We start from the raw sequence: 19,259 nt of genomic DNA on the forward strand, positions 1-19,259 counted from the left end.
ATACTTTTTGGGATTTCCACCTCAAAAGTGACCCCTTTCACTACTTCCCCCTTGTACTCATAGGTTCTTTCCTAGTAGCTCTGTGTGTGTGTGCGCGTGCGTGCGTTTGTGTGCGTATGGCTTAAGCTAGCCTGAAATGATTACTATACTTAGAACTAAAGAATCCTAACTCAAGTGATAACATTAGGGGAAATTATTTGCAACATGAATATTTTTAATATATAAATAGCTCCTACAAATCAATAAAAAAAAAGAAGCCACTCGAAAGAAATACGGGCAAATACAAAAAGGCAATCCACAGAAGCAGTAATATAAACAGTTAATAAAAACAAGAAAGGATATTTAATCTCATTCTTAATTAAATAAGTACAAGTTAACCACTGTGATATACATTTCAACAGGGCAATTTGGGAATATCTATTAAAATTACAAATTCACATATTCTTCGATCCAGTTAGGAATTTCTCTTTTGGATAAATTCTGTTTGTGTGTGAAATGCCTCAAAAAAGGGCTATTCACTGAAATATTATTTATATTAGCAAATCTTTCCACAGGGAACTGGTTAAAGAGATTATGAGCTAGCCATACAATGGAATATCATGCAGTCATAAACAAGAGTGAGACGCTACTTATGTACCAATCTGAAAGGATCATCAAGATATTTTATTTTTATTTTTTTGCTGAGGAAATATTTGCCCTGACCTAATATCCACTGCCAGTCTTCCTCTTTCTGTATATGAGCCTCCACCACAGCATGGGCACCAACAGAAGAGTAGTGTAGGTCCATGCCTGGGAACTGAACCTGGGCCTCTGAAATGGAGCGCACTAAACTTAACCACTAGGCCCCTGGGGCTGGCCCACACCGAGATATTTTATAAGTGGGGAAAGCAACATGCAGAAGAGTGTTTCTAGCACAGTGGGTCAAAAGAAAGTCAGGGGAAATAAATATAAGTATGCATTTGCTTGAATATTCATAGAGCATCTCTGGAAGGATAAACAAGAAGGTAGTAACGTTATTTGCTTTAGGGAAGGGAAGTGAGTAGGATGGTGGGAGGAGGGAGACAAGGACTTTTTAAAACTTTTGAACCATTTTTTATTGAAACATAAAATTAAAATTAGTAATGAGCCAAAAATTTTAATCTCTCAGATCAGCAAAAACTGCTAATCAGCAAAAAAGATTGATAACATACAACAATGCTAGAAAGAATGTAAGGAAATGGGAACACTACTTCATTCCCAGTGGGAGTACAAACTGACACAGCCCTTTTTTTAAGCCCTGAAAGCAGCCCTTTCATTATGCATATTTTTCCATTATTATAGGTGTTTCTTCTCAGAAAGAACTTTCCATTCTGTTACATTAATTTTTTATCATGAGTTGTCATTACTTTATCAGTGGTTTTCAAAAACCTCTTCCTGCTTTTCTTTGGTATATCCTTCTGCGAGGATAATTCAGCAGTATCTACTTTAACTATTAATGTGAATTCCCACTTTAGCAAAAAAACTACAGAAATAATAAGTAGATAAACTCACACACAGATACAGATATATGGATACTTATTATGGTACTATGTGTAGTACCAAAACAAAATAATTATGGTACATTCATATCCTAGAGTGAATGCAGGCAGTGTAAAAAGAGTGAGGTACATATCTAAATGTGACTGTAGTGTAGCAAATGTAAAAATGCCCATAACATGTGCTAAATATATATATAAAAATTGTAGATCACTATATAGAACATGATATTTTTTTTTTCCTTTTTGCTGAGGAAGATTTGTCCTGAGCTAACATCTGTGCCAGTCTTCCTCTATTTTGTATGTGGGTCACCGCCACAGCATGGCTGACAAGTGGTGTAGGTCTGTGCCTGGGATCCAAATCTGCAAATCTGGGCCGCTGAAGTGAAGCACGCTGAACTTAACCACTATGCCATGCGGCTGGCCCCGTGATCACATTTTTGTTATTAAAAAAATAGAAAAAGTATGTGTGTGTGTATGTAAACATATACATATAGGTATGTATACATACATACACATATTGCTAACCTTGGAGAACATCTGGAAAGATAGACATCAAACTGCTAACAGTAGTTATCACCCCAGAGTAAGATGAGAGAATGGCACATGGGGAGGAGGGTGTAGGGAGGTATATTTCCATGAGAAGCAAGTACAGTGTGGTAGACAGAACCAGGACTCTAGAGCCAGACTGCCTGAGTTCAAGTCCGAGGTCTGTCACTTACCATCTGTGTGAGCTTCAACATATTATCCAACCTCTCTTTGCCTTAGTTTTTTCATCTGTAAAATGGAATGGTTTCTACCTCACAGTTAGTGTGAGGATGCAATGAGTTAACATACGTAAAGTATGTAAAACAGTACTTGGGGCATAGGACTATTATTACACACCTGATATTATTTAATTTAAAGTAATATAAAATCAAACAAATTAATACAGGCTTTGATGAAGCAGATGGTAATGCATCTTCCTAAGTTGGACCCCTTAGCAGTCTCTTCTAACCTTGTGATTTTGGTCTATTACTGTGCAAACCATGGGTCCCCTCTGGACAATCACTATGAACAGCTACTTTATAAATAAGTTTAATGCTCATTTCAGGTGAATGTTTCCAATTGAGACATTCTAGAAACCTAGAGTCAAGCCTCCCTTGCCTATCTCACCAGGCAGATGTCATGTGCTCTGAAAAATTCTCTCTTACCTGTTCCAGGAGGTCCTTGAATAATAGCCAGTTCCCTTGTGAGAGCAAACTGCAAGGCTTCCATCTGGGAGTCATCCAGCTTCAGGGCTTCTTTTGAGGGCCACTGGCTCGGGTCTAAGACATTAACTCTCAGATGTTTCAAGTCCTCAGTGTTCCTCAGAGATTCTCCAGTGGCTGAGGGATTCTTTATTAAGGGAGTAAAATCATATCTGCCCCCCATTAGCAAATACCTTGGCTCTTTCACATAAGAGTCACACTCTACGATGTTCCTCTGGAAGGGTATGTCTTCCTCCTGGATCTCCTGGAGCCCTTCCAGAACATGCCTATAGGCCTCAAAGTATGCAGTTGTCTCCACCATGAGGAAAGAGTCAGAGGGCTGGACCTCTGCTAGCAGATGTTGGCTCTGCTCATTGAAGCAGAGCTGGACAATTCCTCGGCAGAGATCTTCCTGCTCCCGGTTAGACACAGTGGCAAAAAGAAATGTCTCAAAGTTGTCCTTGGACATGCACACCAAGGACCCATAGAGCAATCGTTTGGAATTCTGCCAGCGAACAAACTTCAGTGGTTTTGTGTCAAACTGCACCTTGTAGACAATGCCTGATGATGAACATACGGGAGTAATAATCCTGGTATCAAAGTAGATTCGGATGTCATCAAACTTTCTTTTCCTCAGGCCTTGGTCTTCAAAGCTTTGGAGAAGTTCCAAAATGCCTTCTCGTAGGGGTCTGACAAAATCTTCTCGCAGAAGTCGGAAATGTGTATCCAGATAGACAGCAGTGCTGTCATATTTTCCAGAAATGATGTTGGGGCGGAGGAATGGCCTCTCATCCAAGTGCACTTCATTGTAAGTAGGGTAAATGGGCATGGTTCGGTAGCTCTCAACATGGTCTTCTGACTTAGGCTGCACTAGTGTATAGGTGTCCACTCTTAAAGTGCCCTCTCGCCTCTTTTCCTGCAGATGTTCAATGATGGTCTGCACCTTTTCCAGGTTCTTCTCTGTCTCCTCTTCTATGTTAACACCAGAGGCCCTCAAAGCATTAAGAGAAGCTGGCAGGAGGGAAATGAGCATGGAAGTTTCCTGCACAGAGCTGGCAGGGAAGACGCTTACGAGGTCCTGGAGGAGGGAGATGATGTTGCTAATATGTTCTGGATACTGATTTCGGATGTCAGGGGTGGGTTCAGTGGTCATTCCTACCACATAAGACGGCAGGCAGACCTTGAGGAATTTGGAGTTCTTCAATATGCCTAAGACATGGAGAACGCTCTGGCGGTCCATTTTGGAACTGCAAGCCTTGCGAAGAACCCGGCAGATGAGCTCAAGGAAGTTGGATTTCATAACAGATTGAGACAGGAGCTCCTTCAGCCCTGAACTTGTGGCAAGGGTGATAACTACCTCAGAGGGGTCTTTCTGCAGAAGACTTTCTAGGAACTTATAGCCCAGTTTTTTCACCTGCTGTGGCTGTTCTGCAGGTTTCTGGTGGGGGGTCCGCCACTGCTGGAAGTTTTCATCAGACCATGGTGGTCTGCGGTTCCTTCCCTCCTGGGTGCCATTTCTCTGCCTGGTGTCATTCTCCTGACCATGTCTTTGGCCTCTAGGTTCATCATTGGTGTGCCCCTCACGGTTTCTTCTTCCCTGATGTAGGTTCCTGCCTATGGCCCTAAACCTCTCTTCTCTTTGCTGGTAAGGAACAGGATGGTTGTTGGCCCTTGGATGCCTTCCCGGCTGGTTGGCTCCTCCTCTGAGAGCATTGGCTGGTAGGTTATTGGCCTGATTTCTAGCTCTTGGTGGTAACTCTCCATCCAGAGGCCCTAAACACAACGGGAATATTGGTTAAGCACAAAAATCAAGGTGCAAGGAAATCCAACAGGACAACAATGAACATGCTCTCATTTTCCAAAACAACTAAGGAGCTTAGGTATTATTTGGAGGGAAAAAAGGTTCCTACCAAGCTGCGTAATAAATGTAAAATAGATTGCTGTGGTTGCTGTATGTATTAATAAAAATATTGTTTCTGCAGAGAGTACAAAAGGGAAAAGGAATAAACATTTGTTGAGTGCCTAATACATGCTAGAGAATAAATACTTGCAGTATCTCATTTAATCCTCAAAAGCTGGGATTGTTTCAGGGGGTCAAAAAGATCAGCCTATTGTTTCTAGTCTCTTGCCAGTACCAAACAACAGTCAGAGCATGAGTTTCAGAGCCAAATAGACCTGGTTCAAATCCTGGCTTGGGCACTTCCTCACTGTATAACCTCGGCCAAGTTGTATAATTTCTCTAAGTCTCAGTATCTGGGTTGTTGTGAAGATTAAATGTTTATAAGATGCTTAGTATAGTACCTGACACATAAAAAGCTCTCATTAATTTAGTTACTAGTAATAGCACTAGTAATAATTTTCTACTGGGAATACCCTATTGATTTCTCGGGCCAGTGGTTCTGCCACTAAACAATTAAACACATGTCATAGGCAACAGAGGCCTCAAGTGGAATAAAACTATAAAGTGAAGTGCTTCTTAAGCTTTACCCAGCATCAGATGGCAAAAGGGAAGGTGGAATTTCCTTTACCGAGATGTTTTTCAGTTAATTAATAGACTGAAGAAAACTTAAAAACAAAACTTAAGTTCTGTTTCAGGAAACTGAAAAATGAAACTAAAACTCTGATTCAGGAAACTGAAAAATGAAACTTAAGTTTTCCTCCTTTCTGCAGCACAAGTTCATCCACATGATACTTATCTATTACCAACCCTCAGACAAGAAGGTATGGGGAGAGGGAGGAGACATCCAGGACACACAGGAAAGCTAACATCATCCTGTGGATGAAGCCAAACTTGTCTTCCTTGATCTCCCACACATTTCATAAGTGACCTTGGCCAACATACCCAAGTCCAGTTTTTTCCACTTTCCTTTCCTCTAAAACTGATTCTGGAGCTGACCCAACTTACCACAACGACTTGGAGATATTAAAAACAAACAAACAATATAAGACTGTATACAATGAAGTGATGATAAAAAATATTGTGAAAGTTTCAAATGCACATCATATGCAAGATAATGACACCATTTCATGATATCACATGCTAAATCCATTTATGTACATTTTTCCTTGTTTTGCACTTTGTAGAGAAAATTTTAATGACAACAGAAGGGATATTTGGTAAAATATAAATACTGTGCTACTGAACTCTAAATTTTTATAATTGTTACTTGTGTATTTACTTTTCAAACTCCCAAGATATCAAAAGAAAATTCTACTTTTAATATTTTGATTTGATTAGAAGATTCAATGTTCTGGAAGAACAGAAAATTGTATAGTTTCTCATTCTTTCAACATTCACATAGCTCATAAAATAAAAGTCTACAGTTCTTCATTTGTTCCACAGCTAAAACTCGGACAACATGTTGCAAACTTAGGGAAAAGCAAGTATCTATTTGGTTGTTTTATTTTAGAAGGTTCTCTGCAAACAGAACAATGACGACAGTAGAGTGATGCTTTTGGAACTAACTTTGCTTAGGTGACTAGGACTCCACACATGAGGTATCAAATACGTAGCCACCAGCTATGTGTGGCTATTAAGCATCTTAAAAGGGCTAGTCTGAATTAATGTGTAAAATAACATACCGAATTTTGAACACTTAATACCAAAAAAGTTAAATACTCATTATAATATTTTTTTATATTGATAACATCTTAAAATAATATTTGAGTATCTGGGGTGTAAATAAAAATATTAAAATTATTAAAGTACTATAATAAAATATATTCAATTATTATAATAAAATGATATTTGATATATTGGCTTAAACAGGACAACTATTACATTTTATTAAATTAGTATTAAATTTTTAAAATGGATTTCGCCTGTTTCTTCTGCTTTTTTTAATGATGCTACTAGAAAATTAAAAATTATGTTTTTGGCTTGCATTATATTTCTATTGGATAGTGCTGCTCTAAACCATAGAGTTATTTTCATTTCTGATACCTCATCACTACCTTTGCTAAAGTGAACTGCATTCATTCATTCATCAGCTCTCTTAGGGAAAGGGAAGGGCTGTCTGTTTTCAGAGTCATTTATGCTGTAGCTAAGGAATAAGCCATTCTATACTTAAGAGATGCAGCCAATCTTAGGTGGGCCTGCTAATCCACAGGGAACTCAATTTCTTTCCCCTTAGGTAGAAAACCTTACTTACCTCTGTGGTTGGTATGGGGATTCCTGGGCCTGGCCTCTGGACAAGGTCTTCTGTCCTCCATGTCCGAGTCACCTGAATTCCTCCACGTTCCTATTACTTTCAGTTATCTGGAAATCTGCACAGATGGAGAGTTATCAGTGCCCTTGAAACACAGCATCTAGCAGAAAAAAACCCAAACAGCATCAAGCCAATCCTTTTGCCTCATATGTTAATGATTTGTTAACTAACACTAAAAACAGATTTTAAACATGGTCACAAGTGTTCAACTCCGTGAACGCCCAATTATGATATAAAACATTAAATTCACAACTTAGGTGATTTCAATGGATCAAATTCCCCCTTCCCTTTATCCTTGCACTTTCTTGAGGAAGAGGGAGTGTCATCTATTCCTATTCAAAACTACTGTTTGGTTTACGCCTTTAGCCAAGTTACTTAATCAGTTGCTAGGTTTCATTTTCCTCCCCAGTAAAGCAGGCAAATATTGTTGCCAGGATAGAAAGTACATTTTTGTTAATCCAAAAACCATGTATTTACCACCCCATCCAGCACTTTTCTTATATAGTATTCTACAACTTACAGCACTCTATAGTTTGGAAATAATTAGCGAGCAGTTATCCCTTATCCTGCTCTTTGGAATGCAGCCAACCTGATTAAGCCCTTCGCTCCACTGAATCAAGAGAAAGAAATTACATGTTTCAATAACCAGGAGACTTAGCACCTATGGGATGCTGTTTCCTCAGGACCAGCTAGAAATCTGCAGTTCTTTCCTCTTCTTTCTTCTACCGTGATGATTTTTGACAGTGGTCTTGTAAGAGGAAGAGGAAGTCCCTTTAAGGGAACTTCTCAGTCCACTCACACACATCATGTGGGCTACGGAAAGAGTAGGTGACTGCGAGTCCTCAGCAAAGGGACTTTTGAGACCGTCCTTCTCACTGGGTTTTAAAATATTCACAGCTGGAAACTGTGAAGAGACTTGGCGTTATATGAGGAGTAGCTTGTGTGCCCTCATCAGAAAAAGGAGTCCCTTTCCTTCCTGCGGGGAATATTTTTGGTGACTCCCTTCCCTCATCTTATCGCACTCGGCTCTCGTGGTGCAGGTTTAATATTTAGACTTTTTTTCACATAAAAAAAATTCTCTGAGGGGGAAGTCTCTTCTTCCTGTTGTTGAAAAACACTAAAACAGAAACGCAGATATTTTCTGAGATAAAAAGAGGGGGAAGAAAAAAGAAAGAAGAGGCCAGAGAAGAGCAGAGAGGAACAGGAAATGCTATGAGAAAGGCAGACCACAGTGGGTTTCTTGGGGAATCCAGGCCTAAAGGGCAGGAGAAAGAAAAGGAGTGACGGTCACGCCGGCAGAGGGGCCACCTCCGAGGAGAACGGGGCATCGCAGGCGGGAGGGCAGAGGCGGCCGCGGGAGGCCGGAGCTCGGGCTCGGGGAAGTCTCCAGGGTCCTGAGAGCGGCGAGCGAGGCCGGAGGCGCGGCCGGCACCAGCAGCCCGGCAGGTCCTGACGGGCACAGGACGGGGTCGCGGGGGGCCGGGCGCGCGGGGGCTGAGGGGAACGCGGCCTCGGGCGGAAGGGGGCTGACGGGAGGGGGGCCCGGGAAACGGGGACGGGGAGCCCGGGCGCTGAGGGTGCTTCTAGAAGATGGGGGACAGATGAGGGGAGGGGAGGACAGAGGGAGATGGGGGGAGGCTGTGGAGAAAGTGAGGCTTCCGACGGGGGCGCTGGGGCAGAGGCGGGGACGGGGGCGCTGAGGGGCGCTGGGGTGGGAGGTGGGCGCTGAGGAGAGGGGACAGGGACTCTGAGAAGGGTGATGGGGGCGCTAAGTGATGTGGGCTCTGAGGGGAGATGCGGCGCTGAGGCGGGTGATGGGGACGCGGGGCTGAGGTGGGTGACGGGGGCGCCGGGCTGAGGCGGGTGACGGGGACGCGGGGCTGAGGCGGGTGACGGGGACGCGGGGCTGAGGCGGGCGCCGGGGCAGAAGCGGCGGCAGAGGCAGTAGCGGGGCGGCGCGCGCCGGGGGCCAGGCGGCGGGAGCAGGTGCGGGGCCGGGGCGCGGGGCGGCGGTCACTCACCGGCTCCAGCGCGTCCTGTCGCCACCGCCGCCGCCGCGGACTGGCGCTCGGGCTCGGGCCCAGGCAGGTCCCGGCCCCGCCCGGCGCCGCGCACTTTCGGTTTCCCTTCCCCGCAGAAACGGGGCGGAGCGAGAGGCTGGGCGGGCGGACCGGAGGAGGCGGAGGCGGAGGAGGAGGAGCGCGCCCCGGGCGGCGAGCTAGGGGCCGGACCCCTGGGCTCGGCGGGGCGGGCCGACCGGTGGGCGTCGCTTCAGCGCCCCCCGGCGGCGGGGCCCGCGGGCGCAGGCGGGCGCGGCTGAGGGGAGGGGCCTGCGGGGGCCGAGTTAACAGCACCCGAGGCCTTCGCGGACGTCAGCCATCTCCAAAGGAGGGGGAAGCCGGCGGGCGGCTTGGTGTGTGTGAAGCGCGACATGGCGGCGAGGCCGACGAGCCCGGCTGGCCCCGTGCGTACGGGAAAGGGGCAGGCTAGAGCTTCCTTGACGACCATTAGGTACCTTCGGAGACTACATTTCCCAGATGGCCCCGCGCGGCGCGGGGCTGATGGGGAAGCGCCGAGGGCCCAGTGCGCAGACGCGAGAGCCCCCTCTGGTTATATAAGGGAGGGCCGCCACGCTTATAGTCCTTTTGTGTTTGCGGCACCTTACTTGGTAGTCTTCCGCTGGTGCTTCCTAGTCCGACGGCGTCCTACCCTGGGAACCCGGGTTGACTGCTGTGTGTGGTGAGTGGAGACGCCGCTGTTTTCGCTTCGAGATCTCTGTTCCTCCTTTTCCCTCTGCCATCGCCCTTGCCGGTGGCTGCCTGTGCTCTCAGCGTAAATAGGCCGTAGGGCGGTGGGGGAGGTCAGTTAGAGCTGGAACAACCCTCGCCATATGTACGGACCCGACGAGTCCTTGGCTGGTGTAAAGGATGACTTCACTTTTTTCCCCATCAGATCGACAGTGTTGATGTCGTTGAACACTTGCCAGTTAGTTCTGATGCACCAGCCTTACAAGGCCCGGCTATGTTCTTTCGACCGTGGAAAGATGGCGATCGATGCCCTTTCTTTGTTAGTTCGCAGGTTAGCGTGGTCAGAGGGTACGGAATGGATCTTGGAGGAGGGGGTCGCTGCTGGGCCTCGACGAGAACGCCGTGTAGACATCTACAGCCTTCAGTCTCCTGATCTCTGGGGTAAGCATTTGTCTCCTGGGCTGTTGTAGGAAACGTGTGCTCTGAGGAGCCTCTGAGTTCGCTAGGCGAATTTGGGAATAAATTGGCTAATGGTAGCTAATTTCTGTTAAGCATCTTTCAGGTGCTAGGTGTTCTTTAAGGTTTTCTGGATGCTTCATTTTATTATAATTCTCAAAAATGGACCTAAATGTTATTGGTGAAGAAACAGGCTTAAGAGAAAGAATTCTCCAAGATGGAGTTATCTTTCTAAAGTGAATAGGTGTTATTATTTGTTTTTGCACCTAGGGGTCTAGGTGTTAAAGACTTAGGAGTCTTTTTAATACTCTGTTAATACCTGGTTTAATACCTCTAGAAGCACACCTTGAGATGCTGTTCCTTATTGTGTTCTTGATAAACAGCTTTCTCGTGCCCTTAAATTTCCAAGTGGATGGATAATGTGGCTTTTTCCCCCCTTTTCTCCCCAGAGCCCCCTGGTACATAGTTGTGTGTTTTTAGTTGTGGGTCCTAGTTGTGGCACCAGAGACACCGCTTTGGCATGGCCTGATGAGCTATGCCATGTCCCCGCCCAGGATTCGAACTGGCAAAACCCTGGGCCGCCGCAGCAGAGCGCTCGAACTTAACCACTCGGCCACGTGGCCGGCCCCTAATGGGGCATTTTCTAAAGGAAAGCCAAATGTGTGTTTCTGTTGACTTAGCCACTCAAACTAATTACCAGCTGCCTAGCATTTAATTAAATTCGCTTGAGTCCGGGAATGACGCCTTATGGCGGGCAGACTTGAGGGACACATTTTTTTGTAAACTTTGTGTCCCAGAGTGTTCCTTTTAGTCAGGTTTTTAGTGATGACCTCTCACATTAAAATGTAACATCCTGACACTTGGTCACAACCCTGCAGTCACGTCTCCCATTAGAAAAAGCTGACCATTTCCCCACAGCTCTTGCCCGTCACTCTGGCTTCTATCACGTACCCTCAGAAGGCAGGGATGTTTTTCTTAGATGGTAGTTTCATATTTCTAACAATAGGACACAGAAGTGCTCAAGTATTGAAAGATTCTGCTCGTATGAAAGTGGACCACCAAAATCTTAGTCCTGATTCAGAGCTCTTTTTGTAGAGGCCAAGAGCTTCCTACTGGCATATATGATGACTGAACTTTTTTCCCCGACAGATCGACCATGTTGATCTAACTTCTCTAAGCCAGTTTCTGTCTGATATGCCAGCTTGAGCAGCTCCTCTGTCCGCTACTCTCTTGGGCATCTAGCTGATCAGAGCTCACATTTTGGTGTTTTCATCTCAGGTTTGCTGTTGGCAGAAAGCACACTTGGAATGGGCCAGGATGAATCTGGGAGTGGGAAAGGATTGGTAAGTGACGTCCACATGTCTCCTAAGTGCCCATGCCCACGTGGCTGAGTAGACAGGAGCTGGAGAACGGAGGAGGTAGTAACTGCTTTTCTCTGAAAAGATGGGCATACCCACCTTGTGTTCTACTTTCTAATTCCAATTTGGCCACTGCAGGTGATGACATAACTTTTTTCCCCATCAGATCGACCCTGTTGATCTCACTGAACTATTAGCCAGTTTTGTCTGATGCATTGGCCCCAGTGATAATTTCTGTCCTCATTTTCTGCTTGCCACTAGCAGACTGCTTTCTCTCTCAGGTTTTTTGGTGGGATTGGGTTTTACCCCCCAGCGTTCAAGTCATTCATCTTGGCTTCATCTGTTAACTTCCTGCAGGTCAGGAGCCATGTGTGCCACAGGGCAGGAAGAAGGTTGGCTGCAGCCTGATCTTCCTCTCGACTTGATTCAGTATGTCCTGTAACAGGTGAGGTAAATGGTGTTACCCAAGTGTCAGTCCCCTAATAAAATGATTATTAAATGTGCCCAGAATAGGGGCCACCTAGGATGTAGTGGTTAAAATTCGCATGCTCCATTTTGGCAGCCTGGGGTTCACAGGTTCAGATCATGGGCACGGACATAACTGCTCTAGTCATGCTTTGGTGGCGTCCCACATAGAAAACAGAGGAGGATGGGAACGGATGTTAGCTCAGGGCCAATCTTCCTCAGGAAGAAAGAGCAGCCCCCAGGATAGGTGTTCGCCCACTTGTCAATAACCCCCAAGGCGGGTATATAAAACAGGAGGGGAGAATTAAGTCCTTAGCAGGACTGTTGAGCTATTGGTACTGTTAGATCTTGCAAGGAAGGAAAAATAAACAGTTAATTTCTGCTTTGGCAGGTGTATTACAAGATAAGGAAATCTAGTCATTTTCCAATTGGGATTCAAATGGATTGTAATTTTTGAAAGATTGAGTTCCTAGCTATTGGCTGGAGGCCACCGTCACTTCCGTGCTGCCTGGGCTGCCTCACTATGGCAGCTTGCTTCATCAAAGTCAGCAAGTCAAGGAGATAGGCTATTTAAGCCTACGTTTCCTGCCCCCATCTTTTAAAATGGAAACTAACAGCCCCTTTCTGTATCCTTTGGGTACTAGGCAGTGTGCACCTCCATGGCTGATGGTTAGTGACTGGAACTTATTTCCCCAGATAGCCTTGCTGATTAAGGGAACCGTTTAAGGCAGACCTGTCTGATTGAATCAGGCAGGCCTTGGTTGTATGCCTTTAAGCTGTACAGCCCTTAATTCTGTTAACTTAGTGGCTGCTTTTGCCGAAATGGTCCCTGAGTTACACTGTTCCCTGCCATGCCTAGTATCCTTAATTGATGGAGGGGGAAATGAGCAACACCAGTCAGCTTTCCTCCAGCCCTTGAGTATAGGGTGGGTGATTGCAATAATAGATGTGCTTCCTAATTCCCCAATTTATGAAAAAATCTCAAACATGCAGAAGAGTTGGAATTAATGTCAATGATTGCTTGTTACTTTAAATTTAAAGTTTTTTCTTTGTCTGCTTATAAATGCATAGTTTTTGCTATTTGAAAGCAAGTCGTTTGTTTTATAATCCTTAATCCCCAGATTGTTCATTTGAATTTCTCTAAATTAATCTAGAAATTAGACTGTTCTCCAAACTGATCCTTGATAATATGTTACTAGTTCCCTAATATCTGTTTACCCACTCTGTATTCACATGTCCCATTTGTCCCTAAAGTGTCTCTTGTGTATGCATTCCTTTGTATCATGTCCCTCTAGAGTCAACTAAAAACCTTTTGGTGTGGTCGTTGATTTGTCTCTACCTGTATTTCCTGTGATAGAAAGCGTTTAGATTGAGAATGAAAAGTTTGACATCAGGTACAACACAGGCTTCAAGGAGGGGCTGAAGAGACAGGTTGACTCCTGAGACGGGAAGTCTCCTTGGTCTGGTACTTGATTATGCACCTGAAGTCTTAACCAGTTGCTTCCACATCCCAAACAAGTAGCCCTTTACATCAGAATGAAGTACTGATTGTAATCTGTCTGTCTTTTAAGGTGTTTCTCAACTGGAGTTGGAATACAAGGACTCTTGAAAAAGATTGACCCTGTGTTTACCTGAGAAAGGTGGTTGAATCTGTCCACAAGGTTATTGTATAACTTGAGAACTGTCTACAAAGTTGAAAACTGCCCATTTTGAAGAATCAAGGATTATTATTAAACTTTTTTTTTATTAAAGATTGGTACCTGAGCTAACATCTGTCGTCAGTCTTTTTCTTCTCCCTGTAGCACCCCTACACACAGTTGGTAGGTTCTTCTGGCTCTGTTATGTGACATTCCCCCCCAGCATGGCTCAGTGAGTGGTGCTAGGTCCGCATCTAGGATCCGAGCCAGCAAAACCCTGCGCCACCAAAGCAGAGCACTCAAACTTAACCCCACAGCCACGGGGGGCTCCTAAACTTTTTAAATTACTAAAGTTTCTGTTTTATTTTTTTCTTTGAGGAAGATTAGCCCTGAGCTAACTGTTGCCATTCCTCCTCTTTTTGCTGAGGAAGACTGGCCCTGAGCTAACATCTGTGCCCATCTTCCTCCGCTTTGTATGTGGGACGCCTGCCACAGCATAGCTTGCCATGCGGTGCCGTGTCCACACCCGGGATTACGGAGAAGCGGAACGTGCGAACTTAACTGCTGCACCAACGCTCAGCCCCTCAATTATTAAAATTTCCAACTTTGTAGCCTTCCTATCTGGAGAAAGAAGAAAAAATCTTTAAATCAAAGTCCTGTTGTATTTGGTCATTGGAAATAAAGAAGCACCGAGAATGGTTCTCTATAAACCAAGTGTCTACAGAGGTCAGCAGGGGTAAAGAATAGGTGGAGGGCAGATCTCACACTTGTACATTTATGCAGGCGTTTAATGTTTAACGATGGAAAATCCCAGACAGGTTTAATGCCTCATGGTCAGTTTGGTTTCATTTAACTCCTGTCCCCCTTCCCCACCACAGTTTTGAGGTATGTTGTCTGAGAGTCTTAACTTGAGAAAGTTGGGGTTCCAGTGTTCTGCATCCTCCCGCCCCAACTGGCCGTTTGTATTGTGCATTCTAAAATGGCTCCTGGTATTGACGTGATCCTTCGTCTTGAGTGTGCTGGGCCTAGTGCTTCCTGTGAATAGAAAGCTGCAGAAGAGAGGCTGTCACTCCTGAGATGGGTTATAACAGATGTCTGCCTTGCTAGTTCCCATCCTGTGTTTCCCCATTCCTTGGCCTGCTCGCTTTGATGAAGCAAGCTTCTGTGTTGATGTCCACAGCAAGAAACAGTGGCCTCCAGCTGACAGTGTGCAGGGAACTGAGTTCTGCCCCAACTTGAGTTTGTAAGCAGATACTTCCCCAGTCAATCCTTGGGGACTGGAATCCTTCCTGACACCTTGATGTCTGAGACCTTGAGATGCCCCACCTAAACCATGCCTGGATTCCCAATTTACAGAAAAGGAGATTAAATATCTTTCAAGGCACTAAGTTTGGGGGATAATTCACCCAACAGTAAATACAGAGCTCCATAATCAAACACCCTCTCTGTAATGGGCTTGACCTCTTGCACGTCATTAACTGCATCAGCCAACTCACTTCCTCAGCTACTTGTCAGGACATTCAGTGCTCTATGTGTGGCCCCAACCTACATTTCCAGGTTTGTCTTGTGTTTCCCTTCTTGCACTCAACTTGAACTTAACATTTCCAAGACTGATCTCTTGCCACCAAGGCTGCACCTCCCACAATCATTTTTATCCCCAGTGTTGGCAACACTGTCAGTATAGTTGCTCAGGCCAACAATTTTGGAGTTTGACATTTTGCTCTCTCATTCCCCTTGTGAAGCCATCAGCAAATCCTATTGGTTCTCCCTTCAAGATTCATCTGAAATTCACCCGTCTTGCTACCTCCTGATCCAAGCCACCACCACCCAAGCTTTGATAACTGGTCTACTTCCACCATTGCCTGCTATAGTCTATTCTTACGCACCCAGAGGGATCTTGAAAACCAAAGATCAAGCCCCTTTCCTGATCAAAACTCTCCAAGGTCTCCAGACCTCATGCAGGGTAAAAGCCAGAGTCAATATCCTGCACCTCCTCTCCCTTACAGTCTGACCTCGTCTCCCTTCTCTTAACTTAAAAAGCCAATTAGCCTCTTATTTTATCCTCAAAACAAGTTTATTCAGGAATAGCCAAAAGAAACTTGGGATGTGCATGCTATGGTGAACCATAGGCAAATTCAGAAAACAAAGGTGAGCTGCTGATATAGAGAAGAAGGGGGAGTAGGGAGGCGCTGTTCTAAAGGAAAGTCCATTGGGGGAAAGTAACAGTTCAGGGAGGCATCTGCATCTCTGGCTGGGCTGTGTCTAGGTGGGGAGAGAAATCTCCCTTCAGTAAAGTAGTTGTACTTCCTGTTGAAGATGTAGGCTTCCATCTCTTTTCCTCTTTGGTGTAGTGGACCATGTATGATAGGGCATGAGAGCTCCCCCTATAGGTCTTCCTGACTCTGATTTAGTTAAGGTTTCTTTTTTTTTTTTTTTTTTGAGGAAGATTAGCCCTGAGCTAACATCTGCTGCCAATCCTCCTCTTTTTGCTGAGGAAGACTGGCCCTGAGCTAACATCCATGCCCATCCTCCTCTACTTTTTATATGTGGAACGCCTGCCACAGCATGGCTTGCCAAGCGATGCCATGTCTGCACCCAGGATCCCAACCAGTGAACCCCAGGATGCCAAAATGGAACGTGCACACTTAACTGCTGTGCCACCGGGCAGCCCCTCTTTTATTAATTTCCACACTTCTCTTTCAATCTTTCAGTCTCCTGACTCCTCCTCCATCACTTTAGGATCACTCTTACCTCAGGATCCTTGCACTTGCTGTTCCCTCTGCCTGGAATGACCAGCCCTAGGCACTCTAGATCTTTGCATGGTTTCCTTCCTTGTCTCTTAGGTGTTTACTCAAATGTCCCCTTCTCTGGGGACCTATCTAGAATAATCTTCCCTGCCACTTTCTATTCCCTTACCTTGTATTTTTCTTTGTATTACTGATCACTGCCTAATAAATAGTGCCTATGCATATATAGTACGTATGCATTGTATGTGTAGTAATATAGCATATTCGTTTATGGTGTGTCTCCCCCTCATTAATCCAGGACTCCACGTAGGTAGCATCTCTGCCTCCTTTGTGGCCCCTCCGCAGCTCGTGGCACAGTGCATATCGCATGTGGTAGGCCACTCAATCAATATTTGTTAAGTGAAAGAGTGAATCAGACGCCTGCCTTGTGTCTGGACTCTGCTAAGTCACTTGACGTGCACACTGCATTACTCACCAGACAGCCCTGTGAGGACAGAACCGGCATGATTCTTATCCCAATTGCACAGATGAGGAATTAGGGCTCAAAGAGCCACGGTTCCCCAGCTCTACATGAGAGCAAGCATTTGGGAAGCTCTTTCTGTGTTCCAAGCAGAGTTATAAGTGTTCCTTTACTCCTCAAGATTCTGCCCTGTTTGACTCCAAAGCCCCCCCTTTTCTCTCTCCAACTCACTGCCTTCTACTAGAACAAGGAGTGTTTTCTGTTCTTTACGTCCCCTGTGGTTTCTAGACCTATTCCTTGCACATAGTAGATGCTCCATAAGGCGAAAATGACTAAATGATTCTTCGAATCATCGTTCACAAGCTGGCAGCCCAAACACCCATTTTGGGGCCCACAGAATGTTTCTTAAAGAAAGAATGGGAGCCAGCCCCGTGGCCGAGTGGTTAAGTTTGTGTGCTCCACTTCGGCAGCCCAGGGCTTCGCTGGTTTGGATCCTGGGCACGGATCTAGTACCACTCATCAAGCCATGCTGAGGTGGCGTCCCACATAGCAGAGCCAGAAGGACCTACAACTGGAATATACAACTGTGTACTAGGGGGTTTTGGGGAGAAGAAGAAGAAAAAAAAAAGATTGGCAACAGATGTTAGCTCAAGTGCCAATCTTTAAAAAAAAATAAAGGAAGAAAGAATGTATTCACATAATTCATCCCATAAATATTTATTGAGTACCTACCATGTACCAGGCCCTGTTCTAGGTGCTGAAGATATGATAGTAAAAAAAAAAAAAAATTATTGCCCACATGGGAGATGATTGCTAGTGGAGGGAAAAACAATAATAAATAATAGTATGCTATTTAATTGTAAATGCAATGGAGAAAACTAAAGGGGGTGGAAGGCATAGATGTGGACGTGTAAAGGTGAACATTTGAGTATGGAGCGGAAAGAGATCAGGGAGTGAGTGGTGTGAATATCAGCAGGATGGAATGCTCCAGGCCAGTGGAGGCAAAAACATACCAGTTGGATGTTGTGTTTGGAGAGTTGAAAGGACGCCAGTGCGGCTTCTCATGGAAAACTGGAAGATCTGGCCGTAGTGGACCCGTTTTCCTGCCTGGTTATAATTGGCTGTGACTGAATAATGCCCATCCCTTTGGGCAGGTACTGGGCTTTCCAGATCCCACGGTCTCCACCATTCCACTTCCCTCTTTACATCCCTGCCCCTGTAGTAGTGATAATAGTAAGAATAGCCAACATTTATTGAACAACAGTTCTTTCCATGTAATAAAACATTATTCTTCCAACAATCCTCTGAGACAGGTTGCATTCTTAACTTCATTTGACAGTTGAAGGAACAGTCTCCAGGGTGAAATGACTTGCCTAAGGTCAACACAGCTCGTAAGTGGCAGAGCCAGGACTTGAACCCTGTCAGTGTGGCTCTTGGGGCTGGCCCTGGGCACAGTGGTTGAGTGCTCACGTTCTGCTTCTCAGCAGCCCGGGATTCGCCGGTTCGGATTCCGGGTGCAGACATGGCACTGCTTGGCACACCATGCTGTGGTAGGCGTCCCACATATAAAGTAGAGGAAGATGGGCACGGATGTTAGCTCAGGGCCAGTCTTCCTCGGCAAAAAGAGGAGGATTGGCAGTAGTTAGCTCAGGGCTAATCTTCTTCTTCAAAAAAATCTGGTTCTTGAGTTTGTAACCCTTGGCTTAATTGCAACCAATTACTTAAATACAGTCTAAGGATACAGGGAGGAGTCAATCTCTGGCTCTTAAAAGTTCAAATGCTTTTGTGGGACTTCCTTGTTGGCGAGACACCTCTGAGGTCAGAAGTGGCCCCAAATGCCTACAGCCAGGGGCCAGAGAAGCTCCCTAGAGAGCGTCCACTCACCTCAAGTCTCTTGGCTTTGCTGTCACTGCTTCCCTGAGCTCCAGGGGCAACGGTGGGCCTTAAATGTTCAAACTCTTTGCATCCTGTCTCCCTACCTTCAGTCCCACCAAACGTTTGATCCTTCAGTCTCATCCTACTTCTTTGTCCTCTTAGCTGGGGGATCTTGGGCAAATTACTTCACCTCTTTAAGCCTCAGTTTCCTCATCTGTGAAATGGGGTTCGTAATAATTCCTACTTTAGAGAGTTGTAAGGTTCAATAAAATTATGTCTGTAAAGTGCTTAGCCCAGGGTCTGGCACATAGTAGGGACACAATTCTTAGTGACTAAAGAAATCTTCCTGCCACTTTGAGGTAGGATAAAGTCTGTGTTGGAGAAATAGAAGAAGAAGAAGAAATGTGTTCATGGAGTACTTACCATGTGCAATATTGCATTAATTATTTATCTCCTTTAATCTATAGCCCAACCCTGTTCCTTTTTGTTTTTTTTAGGAAGATTAGCCCTGAGCTAACATCTGCCAATCCTCCTCTTTTTTCCGAGGAAGACTGGCCTTGAGC

General features: G+C 45.1%; 1 protein-coding gene, 1 long non-coding RNA gene and 3 other non-coding genes across 10 annotated transcripts in view; 4 read left to right on the forward strand and 1 right to left on the reverse strand.

Moving 5' to 3' along the window:
• ZNFX1 (zinc finger NFX1-type containing 1) overlaps positions 1–9,490 on the reverse strand; it is a 25,540-nt gene extending 16,050 nt beyond the window's left edge. Inside the window, exons 1-3 of one of the 6 annotated variants that reach the window (XM_023626716.2) lie at positions 8,973–9,490; positions 6,895–7,009; positions 2,708–4,516 (exon numbers count right to left, since the gene is read on the reverse strand). In XM_023626716.2, the coding sequence (XP_023482484.1) occupies positions 2,708–4,516; positions 6,895–6,955 (1,870 nt within the window). In that variant the 5' untranslated portion in view covers positions 6,956–7,009; positions 8,973–9,490. Of the gene's footprint in view, positions 1–2,707; positions 4,517–6,894; positions 7,052–7,584; positions 8,869–8,972 lie in introns of those variants that run through there. The other 5 variants (XM_023626715.2, XM_023626717.2, XM_070246915.1 and 2 more) reach the window with 5 other exon arrangements.
• On the forward strand, positions 9,475–13,746 carry LOC100071401 (uncharacterized). Its single transcript, XR_289279.4, has 5 exons — positions 9,475–9,690; positions 10,023–10,139; positions 11,433–11,497; positions 11,870–11,957; positions 13,549–13,746. It is a non-coding gene; the product is annotated as an uncharacterized lncRNA (long non-coding RNA).
• LOC111770085 (small nucleolar SNORD12/SNORD106) lies at positions 9,866–9,956 on the forward strand. Its single transcript, XR_002803029.1, has one exon. It is a non-coding gene; the product is annotated as a small nucleolar SNORD12/SNORD106 (small nucleolar RNA).
• LOC111770086 (small nucleolar SNORD12/SNORD106) lies at positions 11,266–11,356 on the forward strand. The gene has a single exon (XR_002803030.1). It is a non-coding gene; the product is annotated as a small nucleolar SNORD12/SNORD106 (small nucleolar RNA).
• On the forward strand, positions 11,641–11,732 carry LOC111770084 (small nucleolar SNORD12/SNORD106). Its single transcript, XR_002803028.1, has one exon. It is a non-coding gene; the product is annotated as a small nucleolar SNORD12/SNORD106 (small nucleolar RNA).
• Positions 13,747–19,259: the final 5,513 nt, after the last annotated feature.

This window comes from Equus caballus, chromosome 22 (genome assembly GCF_041296265.1).
Source record: "Equus caballus isolate H_3958 breed thoroughbred chromosome 22, TB-T2T, whole genome shotgun sequence".
NCBI lineage: Eukaryota > Metazoa > Chordata > Mammalia > Perissodactyla > Equidae > Equus > Equus caballus.